This window comes from Heterodontus francisci, chromosome 7 (genome assembly GCF_036365525.1).
Source record: "Heterodontus francisci isolate sHetFra1 chromosome 7, sHetFra1.hap1, whole genome shotgun sequence".
In the NCBI taxonomy this organism is placed as follows: domain Eukaryota; kingdom Metazoa; phylum Chordata; class Chondrichthyes; order Heterodontiformes; family Heterodontidae; genus Heterodontus; species Heterodontus francisci.
This window is the reverse complement of record NC_090377.1, coordinates 108728698-108744601: the sequence shown is the minus strand read 5'-3', so window position 1 is coordinate 108744601 and position 15904 is coordinate 108728698. Positions and strand designations below refer to the sequence as shown.

Below are 15904 nucleotides of genomic sequence, written 5' to 3'. Positions count from 1 at the left end.
TGGAGGCCCTTTCCACCCCATCCCAACATTTGTCTTTGGCCTATCGAACCAAAATAAACTTTATTCCTAACTCGAACCTCCCCCCACCCCCCCAACCTCATCGCCTTTGCCCTTCAACCCCTTCCCACCATCCCCTCAGCCAATACAAAGTGTTTTCCCCGCTCCTCCCCCCGCCCTGATAATTTCACTCCTTCTCCCTCCCCACCAGTGCGATGCCTCGGAACGCCAAACAGAGTTCTGAAGTCGCGGGAGTTCCAGCCGGCGGCCGGAATAACTGTGTGGGACGGCCACCGGGGTAAGGTAAGTTAACTTGATGTGTTTAAATTAATTTTAATATTAAAATGAAGGCCCTGCTGCTCGGCGGTGGGGGGCTGCACCAGGCCTCGCTGTCACCAGTAAAATGTGACGGGGCCTTCCCGGCATCGGGGGTCATGGCGGGCCTTTCCCAGCAGAATTTTCCAGGCCCCCCTGCCACAACCCTCAATGTTAGAGGGCTAGTAAAATTCAGCCCACTGTAGGCTTACCTTACAGGATAAGCACAAATTCTGTACCAACAAGCGTTAACACATTGACTCATGTCTAAGTGCTCATAAAAATCTAGAGTATCAGCCCTTACACCTTCATCCTTGATGAAGTTGCACATTTAATTGATATCAATCACATTTCTGTTGCTTCCCTTGTGGGAGAAATTAAGATATAGTTTTAAGTTTTGTCAGACCTAGTTTGTTTGCCCTCAATGTTTATATGCGTCATGTGTCCAAGGTATGGCAATTGGCATTTGTGATTTCCTCATTAATTGCTATTGCAAAGCTGTGGCAAAGTCTTCCTACTTCTTATTCCTTTACTTCCCAAGACAACATGATACTCATGCAACCAATACAGGCTGAATTTTGGGTTCTGCCAGAGGTGGGAATGGAGGCGGATGGGGCCTGGAATACCAGTGCCTTCAACAGATTGTAAATAGCTGAGAGTGCTCCTGGTGCTGCCCATTTTAGAAGCAACGGGTGCGGGGCTGACAGGACTACCCGTCCCCACAAGGCTGGGAGCCTTGTTAACTCTAAAGGAGGCCAACTGGGACTTTCCAGTTTCCTGAACCAGTGGGGGCAGCTTAACTGTCTGGAGATGGGCACCCAGTGGCAGGCCAGTGTGCCAGCGCTTGAGGCAGGCATACAGGCCCTCCCTGTCTGCCTTGGTGTGAGAGCAGCCACAGACCACACTGTAATGGGAACATCCCCCAGCAGCGGTGGCCTGCCTGTGGAACCAGTTTTTATTTAAAATTGTAAAAAGTTGGGGAGAGGGCGCCTGCATGTTGAAGGTTACCATCCATTGCAGCCTTCTGCTCCTCTCAAGCTGGAAGACCTCTGATTGGTCCTCCAGCTTCGAGAGCCTGCCTGCTGCCCTGATTTGGACAATGAATTTGTCTCCATGCCAATTAAGGGGGCACCTCCGTGAAAATCCCAAAGAGTGACTGCTGCCCCCCAGGGGTGGGGAGGGGGCGGTTGTGTGGGGGAGGGCGGGAGGTTGGGACCTGGAAACAGTCCGGATTTCTGTTTCTTGCCCCGTCGGGAAAATTCAGCCCCATGTTTCAGATTCCTGTGGCTACTCTCATCCCATGTTACATTGGTAAAATCGGTGAGTATACGACATTGCTTGTGGGATAAATTTAGCATGTGGAAGAATTTCTATCCATTGGATTCTTTGCTCCTACGTTTTGTCTGTAAAATATTAGTGTATTTTATACTGTGAGTTGGACACTGGTATTTTAATTTAGTTTGTGATGTGGGATTCTGAGCATTTAAGATTCCGTGAAGTTTCTACCACTGAATCAATGAATCTTTTACTTTTGCAGTGCCCTACAATTTATTGTGAGTTGTAACTCCCTTAACTATCAGACATGGTATTAATAATCAGCATGAGAGATGACTTAAATTCATTGCTTGTCTGGCTGTATGTTCAGCATTCAGGCTTGGATAAATATTAAATTCCTCCAAATATTGGGAAGAACAAACCCATTGTCTTTGGGCCCCACAAAAAACCTCTGTTCCCTTGCAATTGATTCCAACCTTTTGCCCTGCTACTCCCTTCAAGCGAAGCAACTCTTCACAATCTTGGTGTTCTGCCCAATCTAGAGGTAAGTTTCAGTCCCCATATCCTGTCCATCCTGTCCTTCTTCAAACTCTCCACCACTGAAGTCATTGTATATATCTTCTCTAGACTTCATGGGCTTGAATTTAGTTTCTGTAACGCCACTGGAGACATTACTACGGAGGCCTAGCGCCCTTTGACTGGTGTGCACTGCATTGCCAGCCACTTCCGGCACTGCACTCGCGGCACACCACCTTGAGAATGGCTCATGCACAAATGTCCCCATGTATGCCGGAAGCAACTGATTTGGCGTTTACCTGACGTCACACAGACCCAGTTGCTGATGTGACACCCAGATATCAAATCTGGACTACGCAGGTCCATTGGACGGGTTCACGCATCACTCCACAAAGATCCAACCTTCAGCTGCAAGATGGGGCCTATTTTAAAGGGTCATTCAACAAGTTGCAGGTGAGGTGCTTTTGAGTTATTTTTGCCTAGGCTGAGTTTGTGGAAGCACTGTGCTGCGTTTGGAGTTGGTTTTTGGCAGTTGGTGCTTCCAGTCAAGGAAGACAGCCACCCAGGAGCGTTGGCCACTGCTGGTACAGCAGGAGGCCCAAAGCAGCAGCCATGGAGGAGATCCCATAATGAAGGTAAGTGGGGTTGGGCTCGCCGGGGTCACTCAGTCAGAGGGCAGTAGGTCTTTCAATGGGGTGGCCCTTGCCACTGGAGGTTCCTGCATGGGCCACATGGTGCCTGATCAGGATCAGGAGGGCCCCCCCCTACCCCACCCCCCCTCCACCCCGAACCTGCAGGAAGGCTGCCAGCTTTTACTGGGCAGCCTTCTCACATGGGGGAGGGCCTCAATTGGCCTCTGGGTGGGAAGGCTGTCACACCCACCTTCCCTCGCCATTTTATATCCCCCAGCTCCCACCACAGCCGGCTTCCCAGCCTGTCCCTAGAGGGCTGGTAAAATCCAGCCCAAAAGGTGGCCTTTGCTTGTGCTGCAGTGAAAGCTGAGACAGCAGCCACCAGATGCTCCATCTTGGATGGGTCTGTTAGTGCAGTCATGCAATTGGCCACCACTTCGATGGTGAAAAGGATGGGCTCCAAACTCTGAGAAATGCCCTCTGCCACTTTGCAGCCAGACTCCGCTATGCTCCTTGACAGTGACAGAACGCCTGCTAATGCACCAAGCATTTGGGTCTGCATCGCCATCACCATTCTGCTGTCTGACACCATATCAAAGTTCTCATCTGAATCCCTGCAGAAGAAATTGTATGTGACCTTGCCCTCCAATGGGCCGGCACATGAGCCCCCCTACCCCCTGACTTGGTTGCAGCTTGCTCATGGCTGTTCCTCACTCTATAACTACCTTCTAAAGATCGTGCCGTGTCAGTAGCTGACCTGGTGGCTGCGAATGGCACATCAAGCAATGGTGCTTCCTCATCGCTAGTGTGGGCTTGCTCTCTTTCTTCCTCCTGGCTTTGTTGAGGCTGACCAGGTAGCAGATCTTGAGTATCTGAAAGCAGAAAAGCAGAAGGGAAGCATTGGGGTAAGAGTGGGGGATGGGAGGCCGCAGTTGTGGGGAGGAAAGCAGGGAGCCCATGGCCACACCACCTGCAGCTTTCAATTTATGGGCAGATCTTAGAGTGAAGGTAAGTAGAGCGTTGAGAAGGGGCATGAAGCTGTAACTTACCATCATCCTTGATGTTCTCAGTGCCGCCAGATCCCATAGCTGGAGTTCTGTGGAGGCAGTGAGAGTTGGGTGTGAGGCTGGTATCATTGGAAAGTATACGTGGGTGAGGTGAAATATCTGGATCTTAGATGTGAGTCCAGAGTTTTGGGGACAGCTGCTGAGTGAGTGATGGGGATGTGGTGTATTGGGCAGTGTGACAAACTGGTGGTTTGATGGGTCTGGGATATGATGTGAAGATGTATTAATTGAGCATGACTATGCATGTGCTCAGTTAATGGCACAAACAAAACGTTAGCCCCATGATTCCATCACTCTCCTTCCTGGTGTACCATCCTCCCTCCTCCATAAAGTACAACATGTTCAAAGCTCAACTGCATACTGTGCTGTAGTAAGTCCCACTTGTCCACCACCCTAGATGCTGCCTTACACTGAGTGTTCGCAGCATTTTATTTTATATATATTTAATAGTTTCTCTGCTGCCTGTTCCCTAACTTCTAGTAATATGCGCAGCTCCAGTCCCTCAGGAACAATGGGAGATGGTGGCATAATGGTAATGTCACTGAGCTAGTAGTCTGGATGCCCAGGCTAATGCTCTGGGGACAGGGGCTCAAATCCCACCATGATAACTGCTGGGATTAAAATTCAATTAGTTAATAAATTCCATTAATTCATAAAAATCTGGAATTGAAAGCTATTCTCAGTAATGGTGCTATGAAACTATCATTGAGTGTTGTGAAAAAAGCCCATCTGGTTCCCTCATGTCCTTTAGGAATGGGTAGGCAGGAATGTGGAGTTGTGTCCATAAACAGATCAGCCATGATCTTAGAGAATGGCAGAGCAGGTCTGAGAGGAAAAATAGCCTACTGCTGTTCCTAGTCTTTATGTATGTCTTCACCTGCTAGGGTCTACAAAAGTGTGGTTGACTCTTAACTGCCTTCTATAATGGCCTAGCAAGCTATTCAGTTGTCAAGGGCAAATAGGGATGGCAACAAATGCTAGCCTTGCCAGCAATACCCACATCCCATTAAAGAATGAGTAAAAAGGTTTTGTTCTCTGTACATTTATCCAGCTTATCAGTTTACTCCTTCCTTTCTATCCTAAATGTCGACTTTTTTGTCTTATTCTCATGTCTTGACCACTTTTGTTAGTCTTCCGAGTAAGCACTGAGGCAAAGTAGTTACTCAATATTTCTGCTGCTTCACTGTTGTTACCTGTGAATTTTTCTTATGCATCTCTTGGTGACCCTATCTCTATAGTAATTTTGCTTTTTTTATTTATGTGTCTGTACAATACTTTACAATTTATTTTTATATTATTTGCTAATTTCATTTCCTAGTTCCACTTTGCCTTCCTTTTATTTTGGACTCCTTTCGTAAACTCTTCATATTTCTTTTTGTTATCCTCTCCTTTAAGTCTCTGTATTTATTGTGTGTTTATTTCCTTAGTTACAATATTTCCCTCATTTCTTCATTAATACAATGTGCTTTACATTATTGGCTAGTTTGTTGTTTTTAGCAGAATATATTTCTCCTGAATTTTTTTGATCACCTTCTTTAAATTGATGATTCAGACATAAACCCATCTACTCATAAGGAGCAATCCAAAATCAATGCAATGGTCCCAAATTCAGCTGTAGAACTGGAGGCCAAAAAAGAAGGCTAATTGAATCATAGAATGGTACAGCACAGAAGGAGGCCATTCGGCTCACTGATCTTTCATAGAGCAATCTAACCAGTCCCAGCCCATACTCTTTGCCCGTATCCCTGCAGTCGTTTCGCCTGCCAGTATTTATCAAACTCCCTTTTGAAAGAGTCATGCTAGGCCCCCACCTGCCAAGAATGAGGCACATCAATTTTGCCATCAGCATTGACTTTTAACTGTTGTTGCAGCGAGGAAATGTCTTGTTAAACAGGTCAACCATGCCTGGAAAAAAAGATTTACATACTAACAGACATCGAAGGTGAGGAAGCGCATTCCAGGGCCAGCTAAGGAAGATACAATCCACAAGGGGCAGGACTGGTTAGACCAGCTGGTCACATGACTATCTGCCTGTTCCAGGGTTTTCTTTTGAACTGGCCACAGACAGTTTGAAGGCAGAGTGCCTGTTTTCTGCTGGACTGAGAAGATCTCTCTCCTGTCTGCCTGCTCGCATCTCTTTCTCACAAGCCTCTGAATCCACTGAAGACACATGAAAACCAAGAGAGAAAAGTCTCCTATAGCAAACAAGGTTTAAGAAGAATACTGGGCCCCAAATGAACAGCAAGATCTATCTACAATCAAGGACTCTACAATTACCTTGAAGAACCATAACAACAATTCTTCAGATATTGCCTCAAACTTTTCCACTTTATTTTTCTTCTGTTCTTTTCTGTCTCTGTTTGCATGTGTGTATGACATATGCTTGCTAGCATAGGGTTTGTCGTGTATCCGTAGGTGTTAAACGAATTAGAGTTTAAGTTTAAGTTTAATAAATTTCAACTTTTCTTCTTTAAACCTAAGAAAGCCTGTTTGTGCTGGTTTAGTTGCCTTATAATTGGAAAGCGGTGAACAAGGATTCACCAAAGGGGAACTAAAAACACGGTGTGTTTAAAGTTAAACCCTGTTACAGTAAGACCAGGTGAAGGCTGAGAGAGACCCCTAGACACCTTTCTCACCTGGTCGTAACAGAAATTTGGGTGCTAGATTCCAGAATTGACCCACAGACAAATGAGAGAAATTGGAAGTGGGAAGCCAAATTGATCCCAATCAAAAAAAAGCAAGATTTCGATGCAGGTTTTCTTGTGGTTGTGTGTGATTGAATACTAACATGTCTGCAACCGAAGCTAGTAGCTCTCCAAGCCAGGGTGAAGTAACATGGGATAAGTTCAAAGCACTGTCTATGGAGGAGTTGAGGAAAATGGCTGAGCAGTGTGGGATCACTGTACATGGCAAGGCTAGGAAATCTGAACTCCTAAGACTGGTGGAGAACCATTTTTCCCTTGAATCTGAAGAAGCAGAAGCTGTGTTAGAAGTGGACCCAGACAGGGTACTGCTCGCAAAGATATAATTGGAACAAAGGAAACTTGAATTGGAAGACGGGGAAAGAGACAGACAGCGAGAGGAAAAAAAGAGAGAGAGAGGCAGGAGAGGGAAAAAGAAAGAGTCTTCCAGAAGGAATGTGAAGAAAAAGAAAGACAGGAGAAGGAACAAGAGAGAGAGGAGAGAGAGATAGGAAGAATATTCTGGAAGGAATGTGAAGAAAGAGAGCTGAAGTAGCTTGAGTTAACTCGAGGGCTACAGAGTAACTCCAGTGTCCTTTGAGAAACTGGCAAGGCAGCTAAAATGGCTAGCTGAGACCTGACCTCTTTTACTGCAAAGCAAGCTAACTGGAAAAGCCCATGAAGTCTATTCCCTGTTGCCCGATGAGTGTTCATCAAATTATGAACTGACAAATATTGCTATCCTCAGGGCATATGAATTAGTACCCAAAGCTTATCACCAAAAGTTTAGAACCCTCAAGAAGCAAGCTAATCAAACTTGTCTGGAGTTTGAAAGAAGTAAGCAGCTGGCTTTTGTCCAGTGGCTGAGGGCTCGTAAAGTAGAACTCAGTTATGAGAATCTCAGAGAAGCAATTCCGTTAGAGGAATTTAAACACCCTCTCCCACTGTCCATAAGGACCCGTGTAGAGGAGCAGCAGGTTCAGAGATCCCGGCAAGCGGACATTCTGGCTGATGGATTTTCTTAAACTATAAGTCAGTTTCCCAGGGGAGAACATTTGTAGTCACCCCAACAAATCCAAAAAGGACAAAGGGTGGGAAGGTGATAGGAGCCCAAGCAGTCCTGGGAGAGAAAGAAAAGCAGGAGACACAGGGGGCCCTCCTTTAGCCAAACAGGAAGGTGCTGGGAGCAGGAATGAGACCCAGAGACCTGTGCGTTACCATTGTAATAAAGCAGGGCATTTAATAGCTGACTGCTGAAAACTAAAGGGAAAACCGGTAAGGTTAATCAGGACACACCCGCTCAGTGAAGACAGGAACCTGATGGAAAGCACAGCAGAACAAGCTATGGCTTTAACTGCAGTAAGAGTGAGACCCAGGAAGCTTACGGCTGCAAGTGCAGGAAAAGCTAATAGGATTCCTGAAGGTTATTAGGGTTTCGTGTTTGAAGGGAAAGTAACCCCGTATCCCTCGAGTGGGGTGAGCAAGCCCACAGTAACTCTCAGGGACACAGGGGCCACGAGATCCCTTTTACTGAGAAAAGGCCAGACCTTTCCCCCAGAGAGTGCAGTGAACACCAGAATGGTGGTGACTGGTATTGGAGGGCAGTGTATGCCTGTCCTGTACATCGGTGCACCTGGAGTGCGACTTAGTTTCGGGACCAGTGAGGGTAGGGATTGTCCCTAGTTTGCCTGTGAACGAGGTTGACCTGCTCCTAGGTAATGATCTGACAGGAGTGAAGGTGGTAGCGTCCCCAATAGTGAAAGAAAGACCGCAGGAGGTCAGAGAGACAGGGCAGTGGCAGGAGATGGACCCCTGCAGTTTCCCTGAATGTGTAGTGGATCAGACCATGATCAAACCAGCTCCCCCAGAGGAGACTGCATTAGCACTGCAGGCAGATGACCAGGTCTGTCTGTCTGAGATTTTCTTTGAAACATTAGGACACCCAGGGAATGAATTGAATGGATTTTTCCTAGCTGAGACTTAGTGAGCCAACCCAGTATTGCAAGAGTTAGCACAGGCTGCCCAGTCTGAAAGTGAAGCAGAGGGAGTCCCTGATTGCAACTATTTAAAGAATGAGATACTGATGAGGAAAGGGAGTTCTCTTCACAGATCTGAGAGCAAGGAGTGGACAGTAGTTCACCAGTTAGTGGTGCCGCCGAGGTACCGGAGAGAAATATTAAGAAGGATTCGCGAGACTACAGTGTCTGTACATGCCAGTATACGAAAGACCAAAGCTCACGTAAGACAGCAGTTTGACTGGGCAAAACTCCACAAAGATGTGGTGGAGTACTACAGGAGTTGCCCTATGTGCCAGGTTGAGGGGAACGCTCAGCCTACAGTGAAACCTGCACCCCTTAGTCCTGTACTGGTGTTTGGAGGTCCCTCCAGCAGAGGGCTGGTGAATTGTAAGGGACCCCTGCTGAAAACAGAAAAAGGACAGGCAGGCACAAGGCTGGCAAAAGATTAGAAAGGGAAGGGGAAAAAGTGACCAAGATGGCAGGTTAAAGGAAGTCTGGGAGGAATCCTGGATGAAAACTCCTACTGTCCAGTCAGCCAACCCCGGGAAAATGTGAAAAGTTAGACCCACATCCTCCTATGTAAATGCAGAGACTAGAAGCACCCCACCAGAGTTGCCAACAGCATTTACAGGAACCGGCAAAGACAAAGAAAGATCTATGGGGAGCAGAGAAGCTGTGAGGGTGATGCCTCACCTAGTCAAAGTGCCACAGGGGATTGCAGTCGAATCTGCACAAATACCTGCAGGCAGGAGTGTCCCAGAGGACAAAGGGGAGAGTGGCAATGAATCCTCCCCCACAGTCAGAAAAAGAAAACCACCCATCCCCCAAAAGTCAAAAGCCTTTGCATGACTCAGCAAAGCACTGAAGGAGAGTTCAGGATAGATCCGCCCACTATTGACTCTCCTGGGGAAAAAGAATTACCTCAGCAGGTACAAAGAACCAAGGCAGCAATTGAATTGGGCAAATGGAAGAGAAATGTCCTCACAAAAAAACACATGTTTATTGGGATGCCAAAAAAGGGGTGATTTTAAAAAGTGTTAGGATTTGTGAATGAATGAGAGAAATGCATGTTTTTTTTTACTGTATCTTATATTTTCCCTCAACCATTTTAACGAAATGCGCTTTACTCAAATCACATTTCATTCCGCTGGGTGTGGAGGTGTCATGGTAGGCCTCCACCTTCCAAGAATGAGGAACATCAATTTTGTCACGAACATTGATTATTAACTGTCATTGCAGCGAAGAAATGATTGTTAAACAGGTCAGCCATGCCTGGAAAAAAAGATTTACATACTAACAGACATCGAAGGTGAGGAAGCGCATTCCAGGGCCAGCTAAGGAGGATACAATCCACAAGAGCCAGGACTGGTTAGACCAACTGGTCACATGACTACCTGCCAGTTCCAGGGTTTTCTTTTGAACTGGCCACAGAGAGTTTGAAGGCAGAGTGTCTGTTTTCTCCTGGACTGAGAAGATCTCTCTCTTGTCTGCTCGCATCTCTTTCTCATAAGCCTTTGAATCCACTGGAGACACATGAACCCCAAGAGAGAAAAGTCTCCTGCAGCAAACAAGGTTTAAGAAGAATACTGGGCCCCAATGAAAAGCAAGATCTATCTACAATCAAGGACTCGACAGTGAGCTCGAAGAACTGCAACAACAACTCTTCAGATATTGCCTCAAACTTTTCCACTTTATTATTCTTCTGCTCTTTTCTGTCTCTATTTGCATGTGTGCATCGCGTATGCATGCTAACGTGGGGCGCATTGTGTACCTGTAGGCGCTAACTGAATTAGAGTTTAAGATTAAATTTAATAAATTTCAACTTTTCTTCTTTAAAAGTGATAAAGCCTGTTTGTGCTGGTTTCTTTGCCTTATAATTGGAAAGCGGTGAACAAGGATTTACCAAGGAGGAGCTAAAAACACGGTGTGTTTAAAATTAAACCCTGTTACAGTAAGACCAGGTGAAGGCTCAGAGGGACCCCTAGATACCTTTCTCATCTGGTCATAACAAAAGCTACTGTTGAATCTTTTTCCACTGTCCATTCAAGTTTTTGGTGAGGCAGTGTGTTCCAAATCCTAACCACTCATTGCATAAAAAAGTTTTTTCTCACATTGCCTCTGGTTCTTTTCCCAATTTCTTTAAACTTGTGTCGTCTGGTTATCAATCCTTCAGCCATTGGAAACAGTTTCTCTTTATTTACTCTGTCTAAACTCATTATGATTTTAAACTCTTTTAAACAAATCTCCCCTTCGCCCTCGGCATGAAATGCTGCAGTGTAAGAGCATCATGGGTAATCAGTGAGTCTTTAGAAATCACATGATAACAGGCATCATTCAGAAAATATAATGTGTTTACTTTGGCTTTATGTGGGAACAGTAAAAGTGGCCAAACAAAACAATAAAAAATGCTTGCTTTAAATGTTTGCAATAATGTGGTTCGGATTAGTGCCAGGAAAACTGAATGGGTAACACATGGACTCTCTTTAAAGAATTCTTTATTATACCCACATGACGTCATTGGTAATTGGGCATAAACAAGGCTTTGAGGATTGAGACTTTCTGTTTCTTGGCGCAATGGTATTCGAACCAATTTTTCTTGCATCAACTCATCCATGAAACCAGATCAGTATATTTCTGACAAAAGGAGAAACGGTGTTGAGCATTAATGGTTACTTTGAGGTTAGAATGAATGCTGCAGTATGTCTTATGGTCAAACAGAGGAAGAAAAAATTAATTAAAGCACAATATTGTCCCACTTCCATGACACTTTCCCTCGACTTACTAAAAGCTTTCTGAAAATCCAAATATAATATCAGTTTCAATTGACCAGGTCAATAACGTCCTCAAAAAATCTCACCAGGTTATTTCAACATGACCTCGCTTTCCTGACCTGAAAGGTAAATGCTGTTTAACAAGTTAACTTTTTTCAAATATTCAACCAATGCACCTATGCAGTTTGTTTTGAAGACCAACCCTACAAAGCAATGCCCCATAACCCTTTTTTGAAAAAAACGTGGATTATGCTAATTGCTTTCCAATATCCAAGAATGTCTCCTCGGTTCAGTCATTAAATTTCATTAGCGATCGTCAGCACGGTTTTGTGAAGGGTAGGTCGTGCCTCACAAACCTTATTGAGTTTTTCGAGAAGGTGACCAAACAGGTGGATGAGGGTAAAGCAGTGGATGTGGTGTGTATGGATTTCAGTAAGGCGTTTGATAAGGTTCCCCACGGTAGGCTATTGCAGAAAATACGGAAGTATGGGGTTGAAGGTGATTTAGAGCTTTGGATCAGAAATTGGCTAGCTGAAAGAAAACAGAGGGTGGTGGTTGATGGCAAATGTTTATCCTGGAGTTTAGTTACTAGTGGTGTACCGCAAGGATCTGTTTTGGGGCCACTGCTGTTTGTCATTTTTATAAATGACCTGGAAGAGGGTGTAGAAGGGTGGGTTAGTAAATTTGCGGATGACACGAAGGTCGGTGGAGTTGTGGATAGTGCCAAAGGATGTTGTAGGGTACAGAGGGACATAGACAGCTGCAGAGCTGGGATGAGAGATGGCAAATGGAGTTTAATGCGGAAAAGTGTGAGGTGATTCACTTTGGAAGGAGTAACAGGAATGCAGAGTACTGGGCTAATGGGAAGATTCTTGGCAGTGTCGATGAACAGAGAGATCTTGGTGTCCAGGTACATAAATCCCTGAAGGTTGCTACCCAGGTTAATAGGGCTGTTAAGAAGGCATATGGTGTGTTAGCTTTTATTAGTAGGGGGATCGGGTTTCGGAGCCACGAGGTCATGCTGCAGCTGTACAAAACTCTGGTGAGACCGCACCTGGAGTATTGCGTGCAGTTCTGGTCACCGCATTATAGGAAGGATGTGGAAGCTTTGGAAAGGGTGCAGAGGAGATTTACTAGGATGTTGCCTGGGATGGAGGGAAGGTCTTACGAGGAAAGGCTGAGGGACTTGAGGTTGTTTTCGTTGGAGAGAAGGAGGAGGAGAGGTGACTTAACAGAGACATATAAGATAATCAGAGGGTTAGATAGGGTGGATAGTGACAGTCTTTTTCCTCGGATGGTGATGGCAAACACGAGGGGACATAGCTTTAAGTTGAGGGGTGATAGATATAGGACAGATGTCAGAGGTAGTTTCTTTACTCAGAGAGTAGTAGGGGCGTGGAATGCCCTGCCTGCAGCAGTAGTAGACTCGCCAATTTTAAGGGCATTGAAGTGGTCATTGGATAGACATATGGATGAAAATGGAATAGTGTAGGTCAGATGGTTTCACAGGTCGGCGCAACATCGAGGGCCGAAGGGCCTGTACTGTGCTGTAATATTCTAAAAAAAAATTAAAGAGTTACTCATTTTGTGTGACAACTTATCGCCTCAATTTTGCCTTGCAGTGCTGCACAGAGTGTGACAAAGTATCACTATATTTGGGAAATCACAACATGAATTATTATGAAAAGGGCAGGTGAAAAATGGCATTTGAAGGGATTGCTATAACTGATGTATAGCTGCAAATCATACTTTTTGAAAGCATGTAATTCTGTGGACTGTGACACTCTCTCAGAAAGTAAAGGAAGACAAGTTAGTGTCGTTGCTGTGGTCTGATTACATCATTGTTCAGTAATTTACTGTTACTTTCATGAGCTGAAGTATATAAACACTGAACACAACCCAACAATAAATACAGAGCAGGGAGAACATTCCATCACTACAGAACAGGCAGAATGAAGATCATTCTCCTCATCTTTGCTGCAGTTCGGATTCTCCATTGTTGTGGTAAGCACTGAGGTGTTGTTTAAAACTATTACAATAATATTTCTTCTGATAAAGATCAGTTATTGTTGGATGATATTAGCATGGGTCAGAAATATAGTGGATCTACAAATTGCTTTGCTTTTTGATTTAGAACTAACGTGTGAAAATTGCGGCTTTCCTGTGGTTTCCGAGGCCATAACTGCTTCAGTTATAAAACTGAATGAAATTTCTACAATTGACAATTGCTTCAGTGTAACCAAGCATAAAGTAGATGCTGTGAGTGTCAGAACACCATTTTTCCTTTTTTGTCTCTCACTAACAAATACATTTTCATTAAGATAACGAATTTTATTTATTTGATGACTTTGTAAAATTTTACTGTGGGGAATGATAGCACTATCAAGAAATAGTAAATAGTTATGTATAGAAATGAGTTATATTTAATTAGGAGCATGTTCTTTTGTGCCAGTTCAGAATGTGACAAATGAAGCTTTGGGGCAATTAAAAATCGAAAATGGGTCTTGCCAGGCACTCAGAACCTAATTTTTGGATAAATCTTTCTGGCCTTTAACTGTTCCCAGCATGCATTTCCTGTCTGCCATGTGAAAAGCTCAGTAGACCTGCTCAGATCTGAGAAAGGGGTGCTGCGCAGCCGAATTTCTAAGTCAACATGTTTTACAAAAACCTCTATCTCCATTGTGTGAAGTAATGAAATAATCTTCATCTAAACAGAATCACATGACCAATAGATTATAATCAGACAGACATAATGCTATGTGACAGTCTATTGAAAACATATTTAGTCGCATGTGTCAGCTTTTTAAGCAAAATTCATGCTACTGAAAAGTAAAGAAACTGAGATCCAACAGAAAAACCCAATGAACGATAGGGTCACTTACTCCTACACACTGAGCAGTGTTATAGTCCAGTCTTTCCCCATCCCTCCATGAGCAATGTTTCAGCTCTCCATCCAAATGAGATTTCAGTCCTTCCCCTACCTCCCCTTTCCTCCTAATGAATAAGGTTTAGGCCATCTCACCCTCCCCCAACCAAAATCCGACAGACAAGGTTTTGACCCTTGCTCACCAGCACTTGATGGTTCCATTTCCCATTCCAACTCATCCACTGGATGCCAAATACTTTTCCCCAATCCTCCACTGACTGCATTTCCCTCTCACAGGCTAACCCACTACTAGTTATTTTTCTTACTGCAATAATCCTTGATTGCACACTCCCTCCACCACCGACGCACAGTGGCAACAGTGTGTACCATCTATAAGATGCACTGCAGAAAAGCACCAAGGCTCCTTAGACAGCACCTTCTAAACTCGCGACCTCTATCAACTAGAAGGACAAGGGCAGCAAAAACATGGGAACACCACCACCTGCAAGTTCCCCTCCAAGTCACATACCATCCTGATTTGTAACTATATCGCCGTTCCTTCACTGTCGCTGGGTCAAAATCCTGGAACTCCCTTCCTAACGGCACTGTGGGTGTACCTATCCCACATGGACTGCAGCGGTTCAAGAAGGCAGCTCACCACCGCCTTCTCAAGGCAATTAGGGATGGGCAATAAATGCTGGCCTGGCCAGCGACGCCCACATCCGATGAATGAATAAAAAAAAACTGTTGAAATTTGAAGTTATCTGATTACTTTACCTGTGTTTTATTGACAGTTAGAAAGATCAGTGTTTATTTCTTACACTTATGAGGCAGCAGTTTTACTTTATAACACTGATGAGAGCGAGAGAGAGAAATGGAGATTCAATTTCAGAGAAAGACGGGCAAGCAGTTTCTTCATTCTAATTTGATTTCTTTTTCTATCAACAAAGTTAGCTCTAAAAGCAGACAAAGCCTGTGAGGTAAACGGTAGGATGTAGGGGAGAGTACAGGGAGGAAGATATGAGGGAAAATGTTTGAGGGTGGGGGCTTCTGGTCTCTCAGCACTCATCCTTGGTGGGAGAAAGTGTGAGTGGGTAGATTTAAGCTGTGAGTAACAGTGGAGCAAGAGAGGGGCAGATATAGTGGGCAATCCAAGAGTGAAGAGTGTAATGATAGGAATGAGGGGGTGGTAAGAAGGACAGCAGATTGTGGAAAGGTGAAGGGGTAGGAGATGCAATGTGACCAAGGAGATGAAGGAAACATGACTATTGGGGAGGTGGTGAGGAGGGAGTGGCTGATGGCCATATTTTTCCTGCAAACTTTACTCCAAATGCAGCCTACAGCTGTTGGTGGCTTCTTTCACCACAACACTGTGTCATGCTGCTCGCCAACTCCCACCAATAGAAAAGAAGAAAAGAAAAAGAGAGAGAAGCTGGTGAGAACCGAAAAAGAAGCAAAAAATACAAATTATGGGCAAAGGTGGAGACAGAGAGAAATGGCAACACAAAGGCAGGTAAGAGAAGGGCCAGATTCTCTGATTTACCATGTGCAATATGAAAGAGATTGGTAAGTGTTATCATAAATCTTAACATGTCAATAAATCAATGCGGTAGATATTTGTCTTCACTGGATCCCAGAAACAAGAAACCCCCATTTAGAGACTGCCTCGAGCCTCTCCATTTTATTTTTCTTCTGCTCTTTTCTGTCCCATTAGCATGTGGTGTATCACATGTGCATGCTAGCGTGGGCGAGTTGTATATCCGTAG

The 15904-nt window shown here is 44.7% G+C and overlaps 1 protein-coding gene across 2 annotated transcripts in view; it reads left to right on the top strand.

Moving 5' to 3' along the window:
- Positions 1 to 13197: 13197 nt before the first annotated feature.
- LOC137371764 (uncharacterized) overlaps positions 13198 to 15904 on the top strand; it is a 28514-nt gene continuing 25807 nt past the window's right edge. For both annotated transcript variants that reach the window (XM_068034618.1, XM_068034617.1), the window contains exons 1-2: positions 13198 to 13276; positions 13407 to 13531. In XM_068034618.1, coding sequence (XP_067890719.1) covers positions 13225 to 13276; positions 13407 to 13531 — 177 coding nt within the window. In that variant the 5' untranslated portion in view covers positions 13198 to 13224. The remainder of the gene's footprint in view (positions 13277 to 13406; positions 13532 to 15904) is intronic.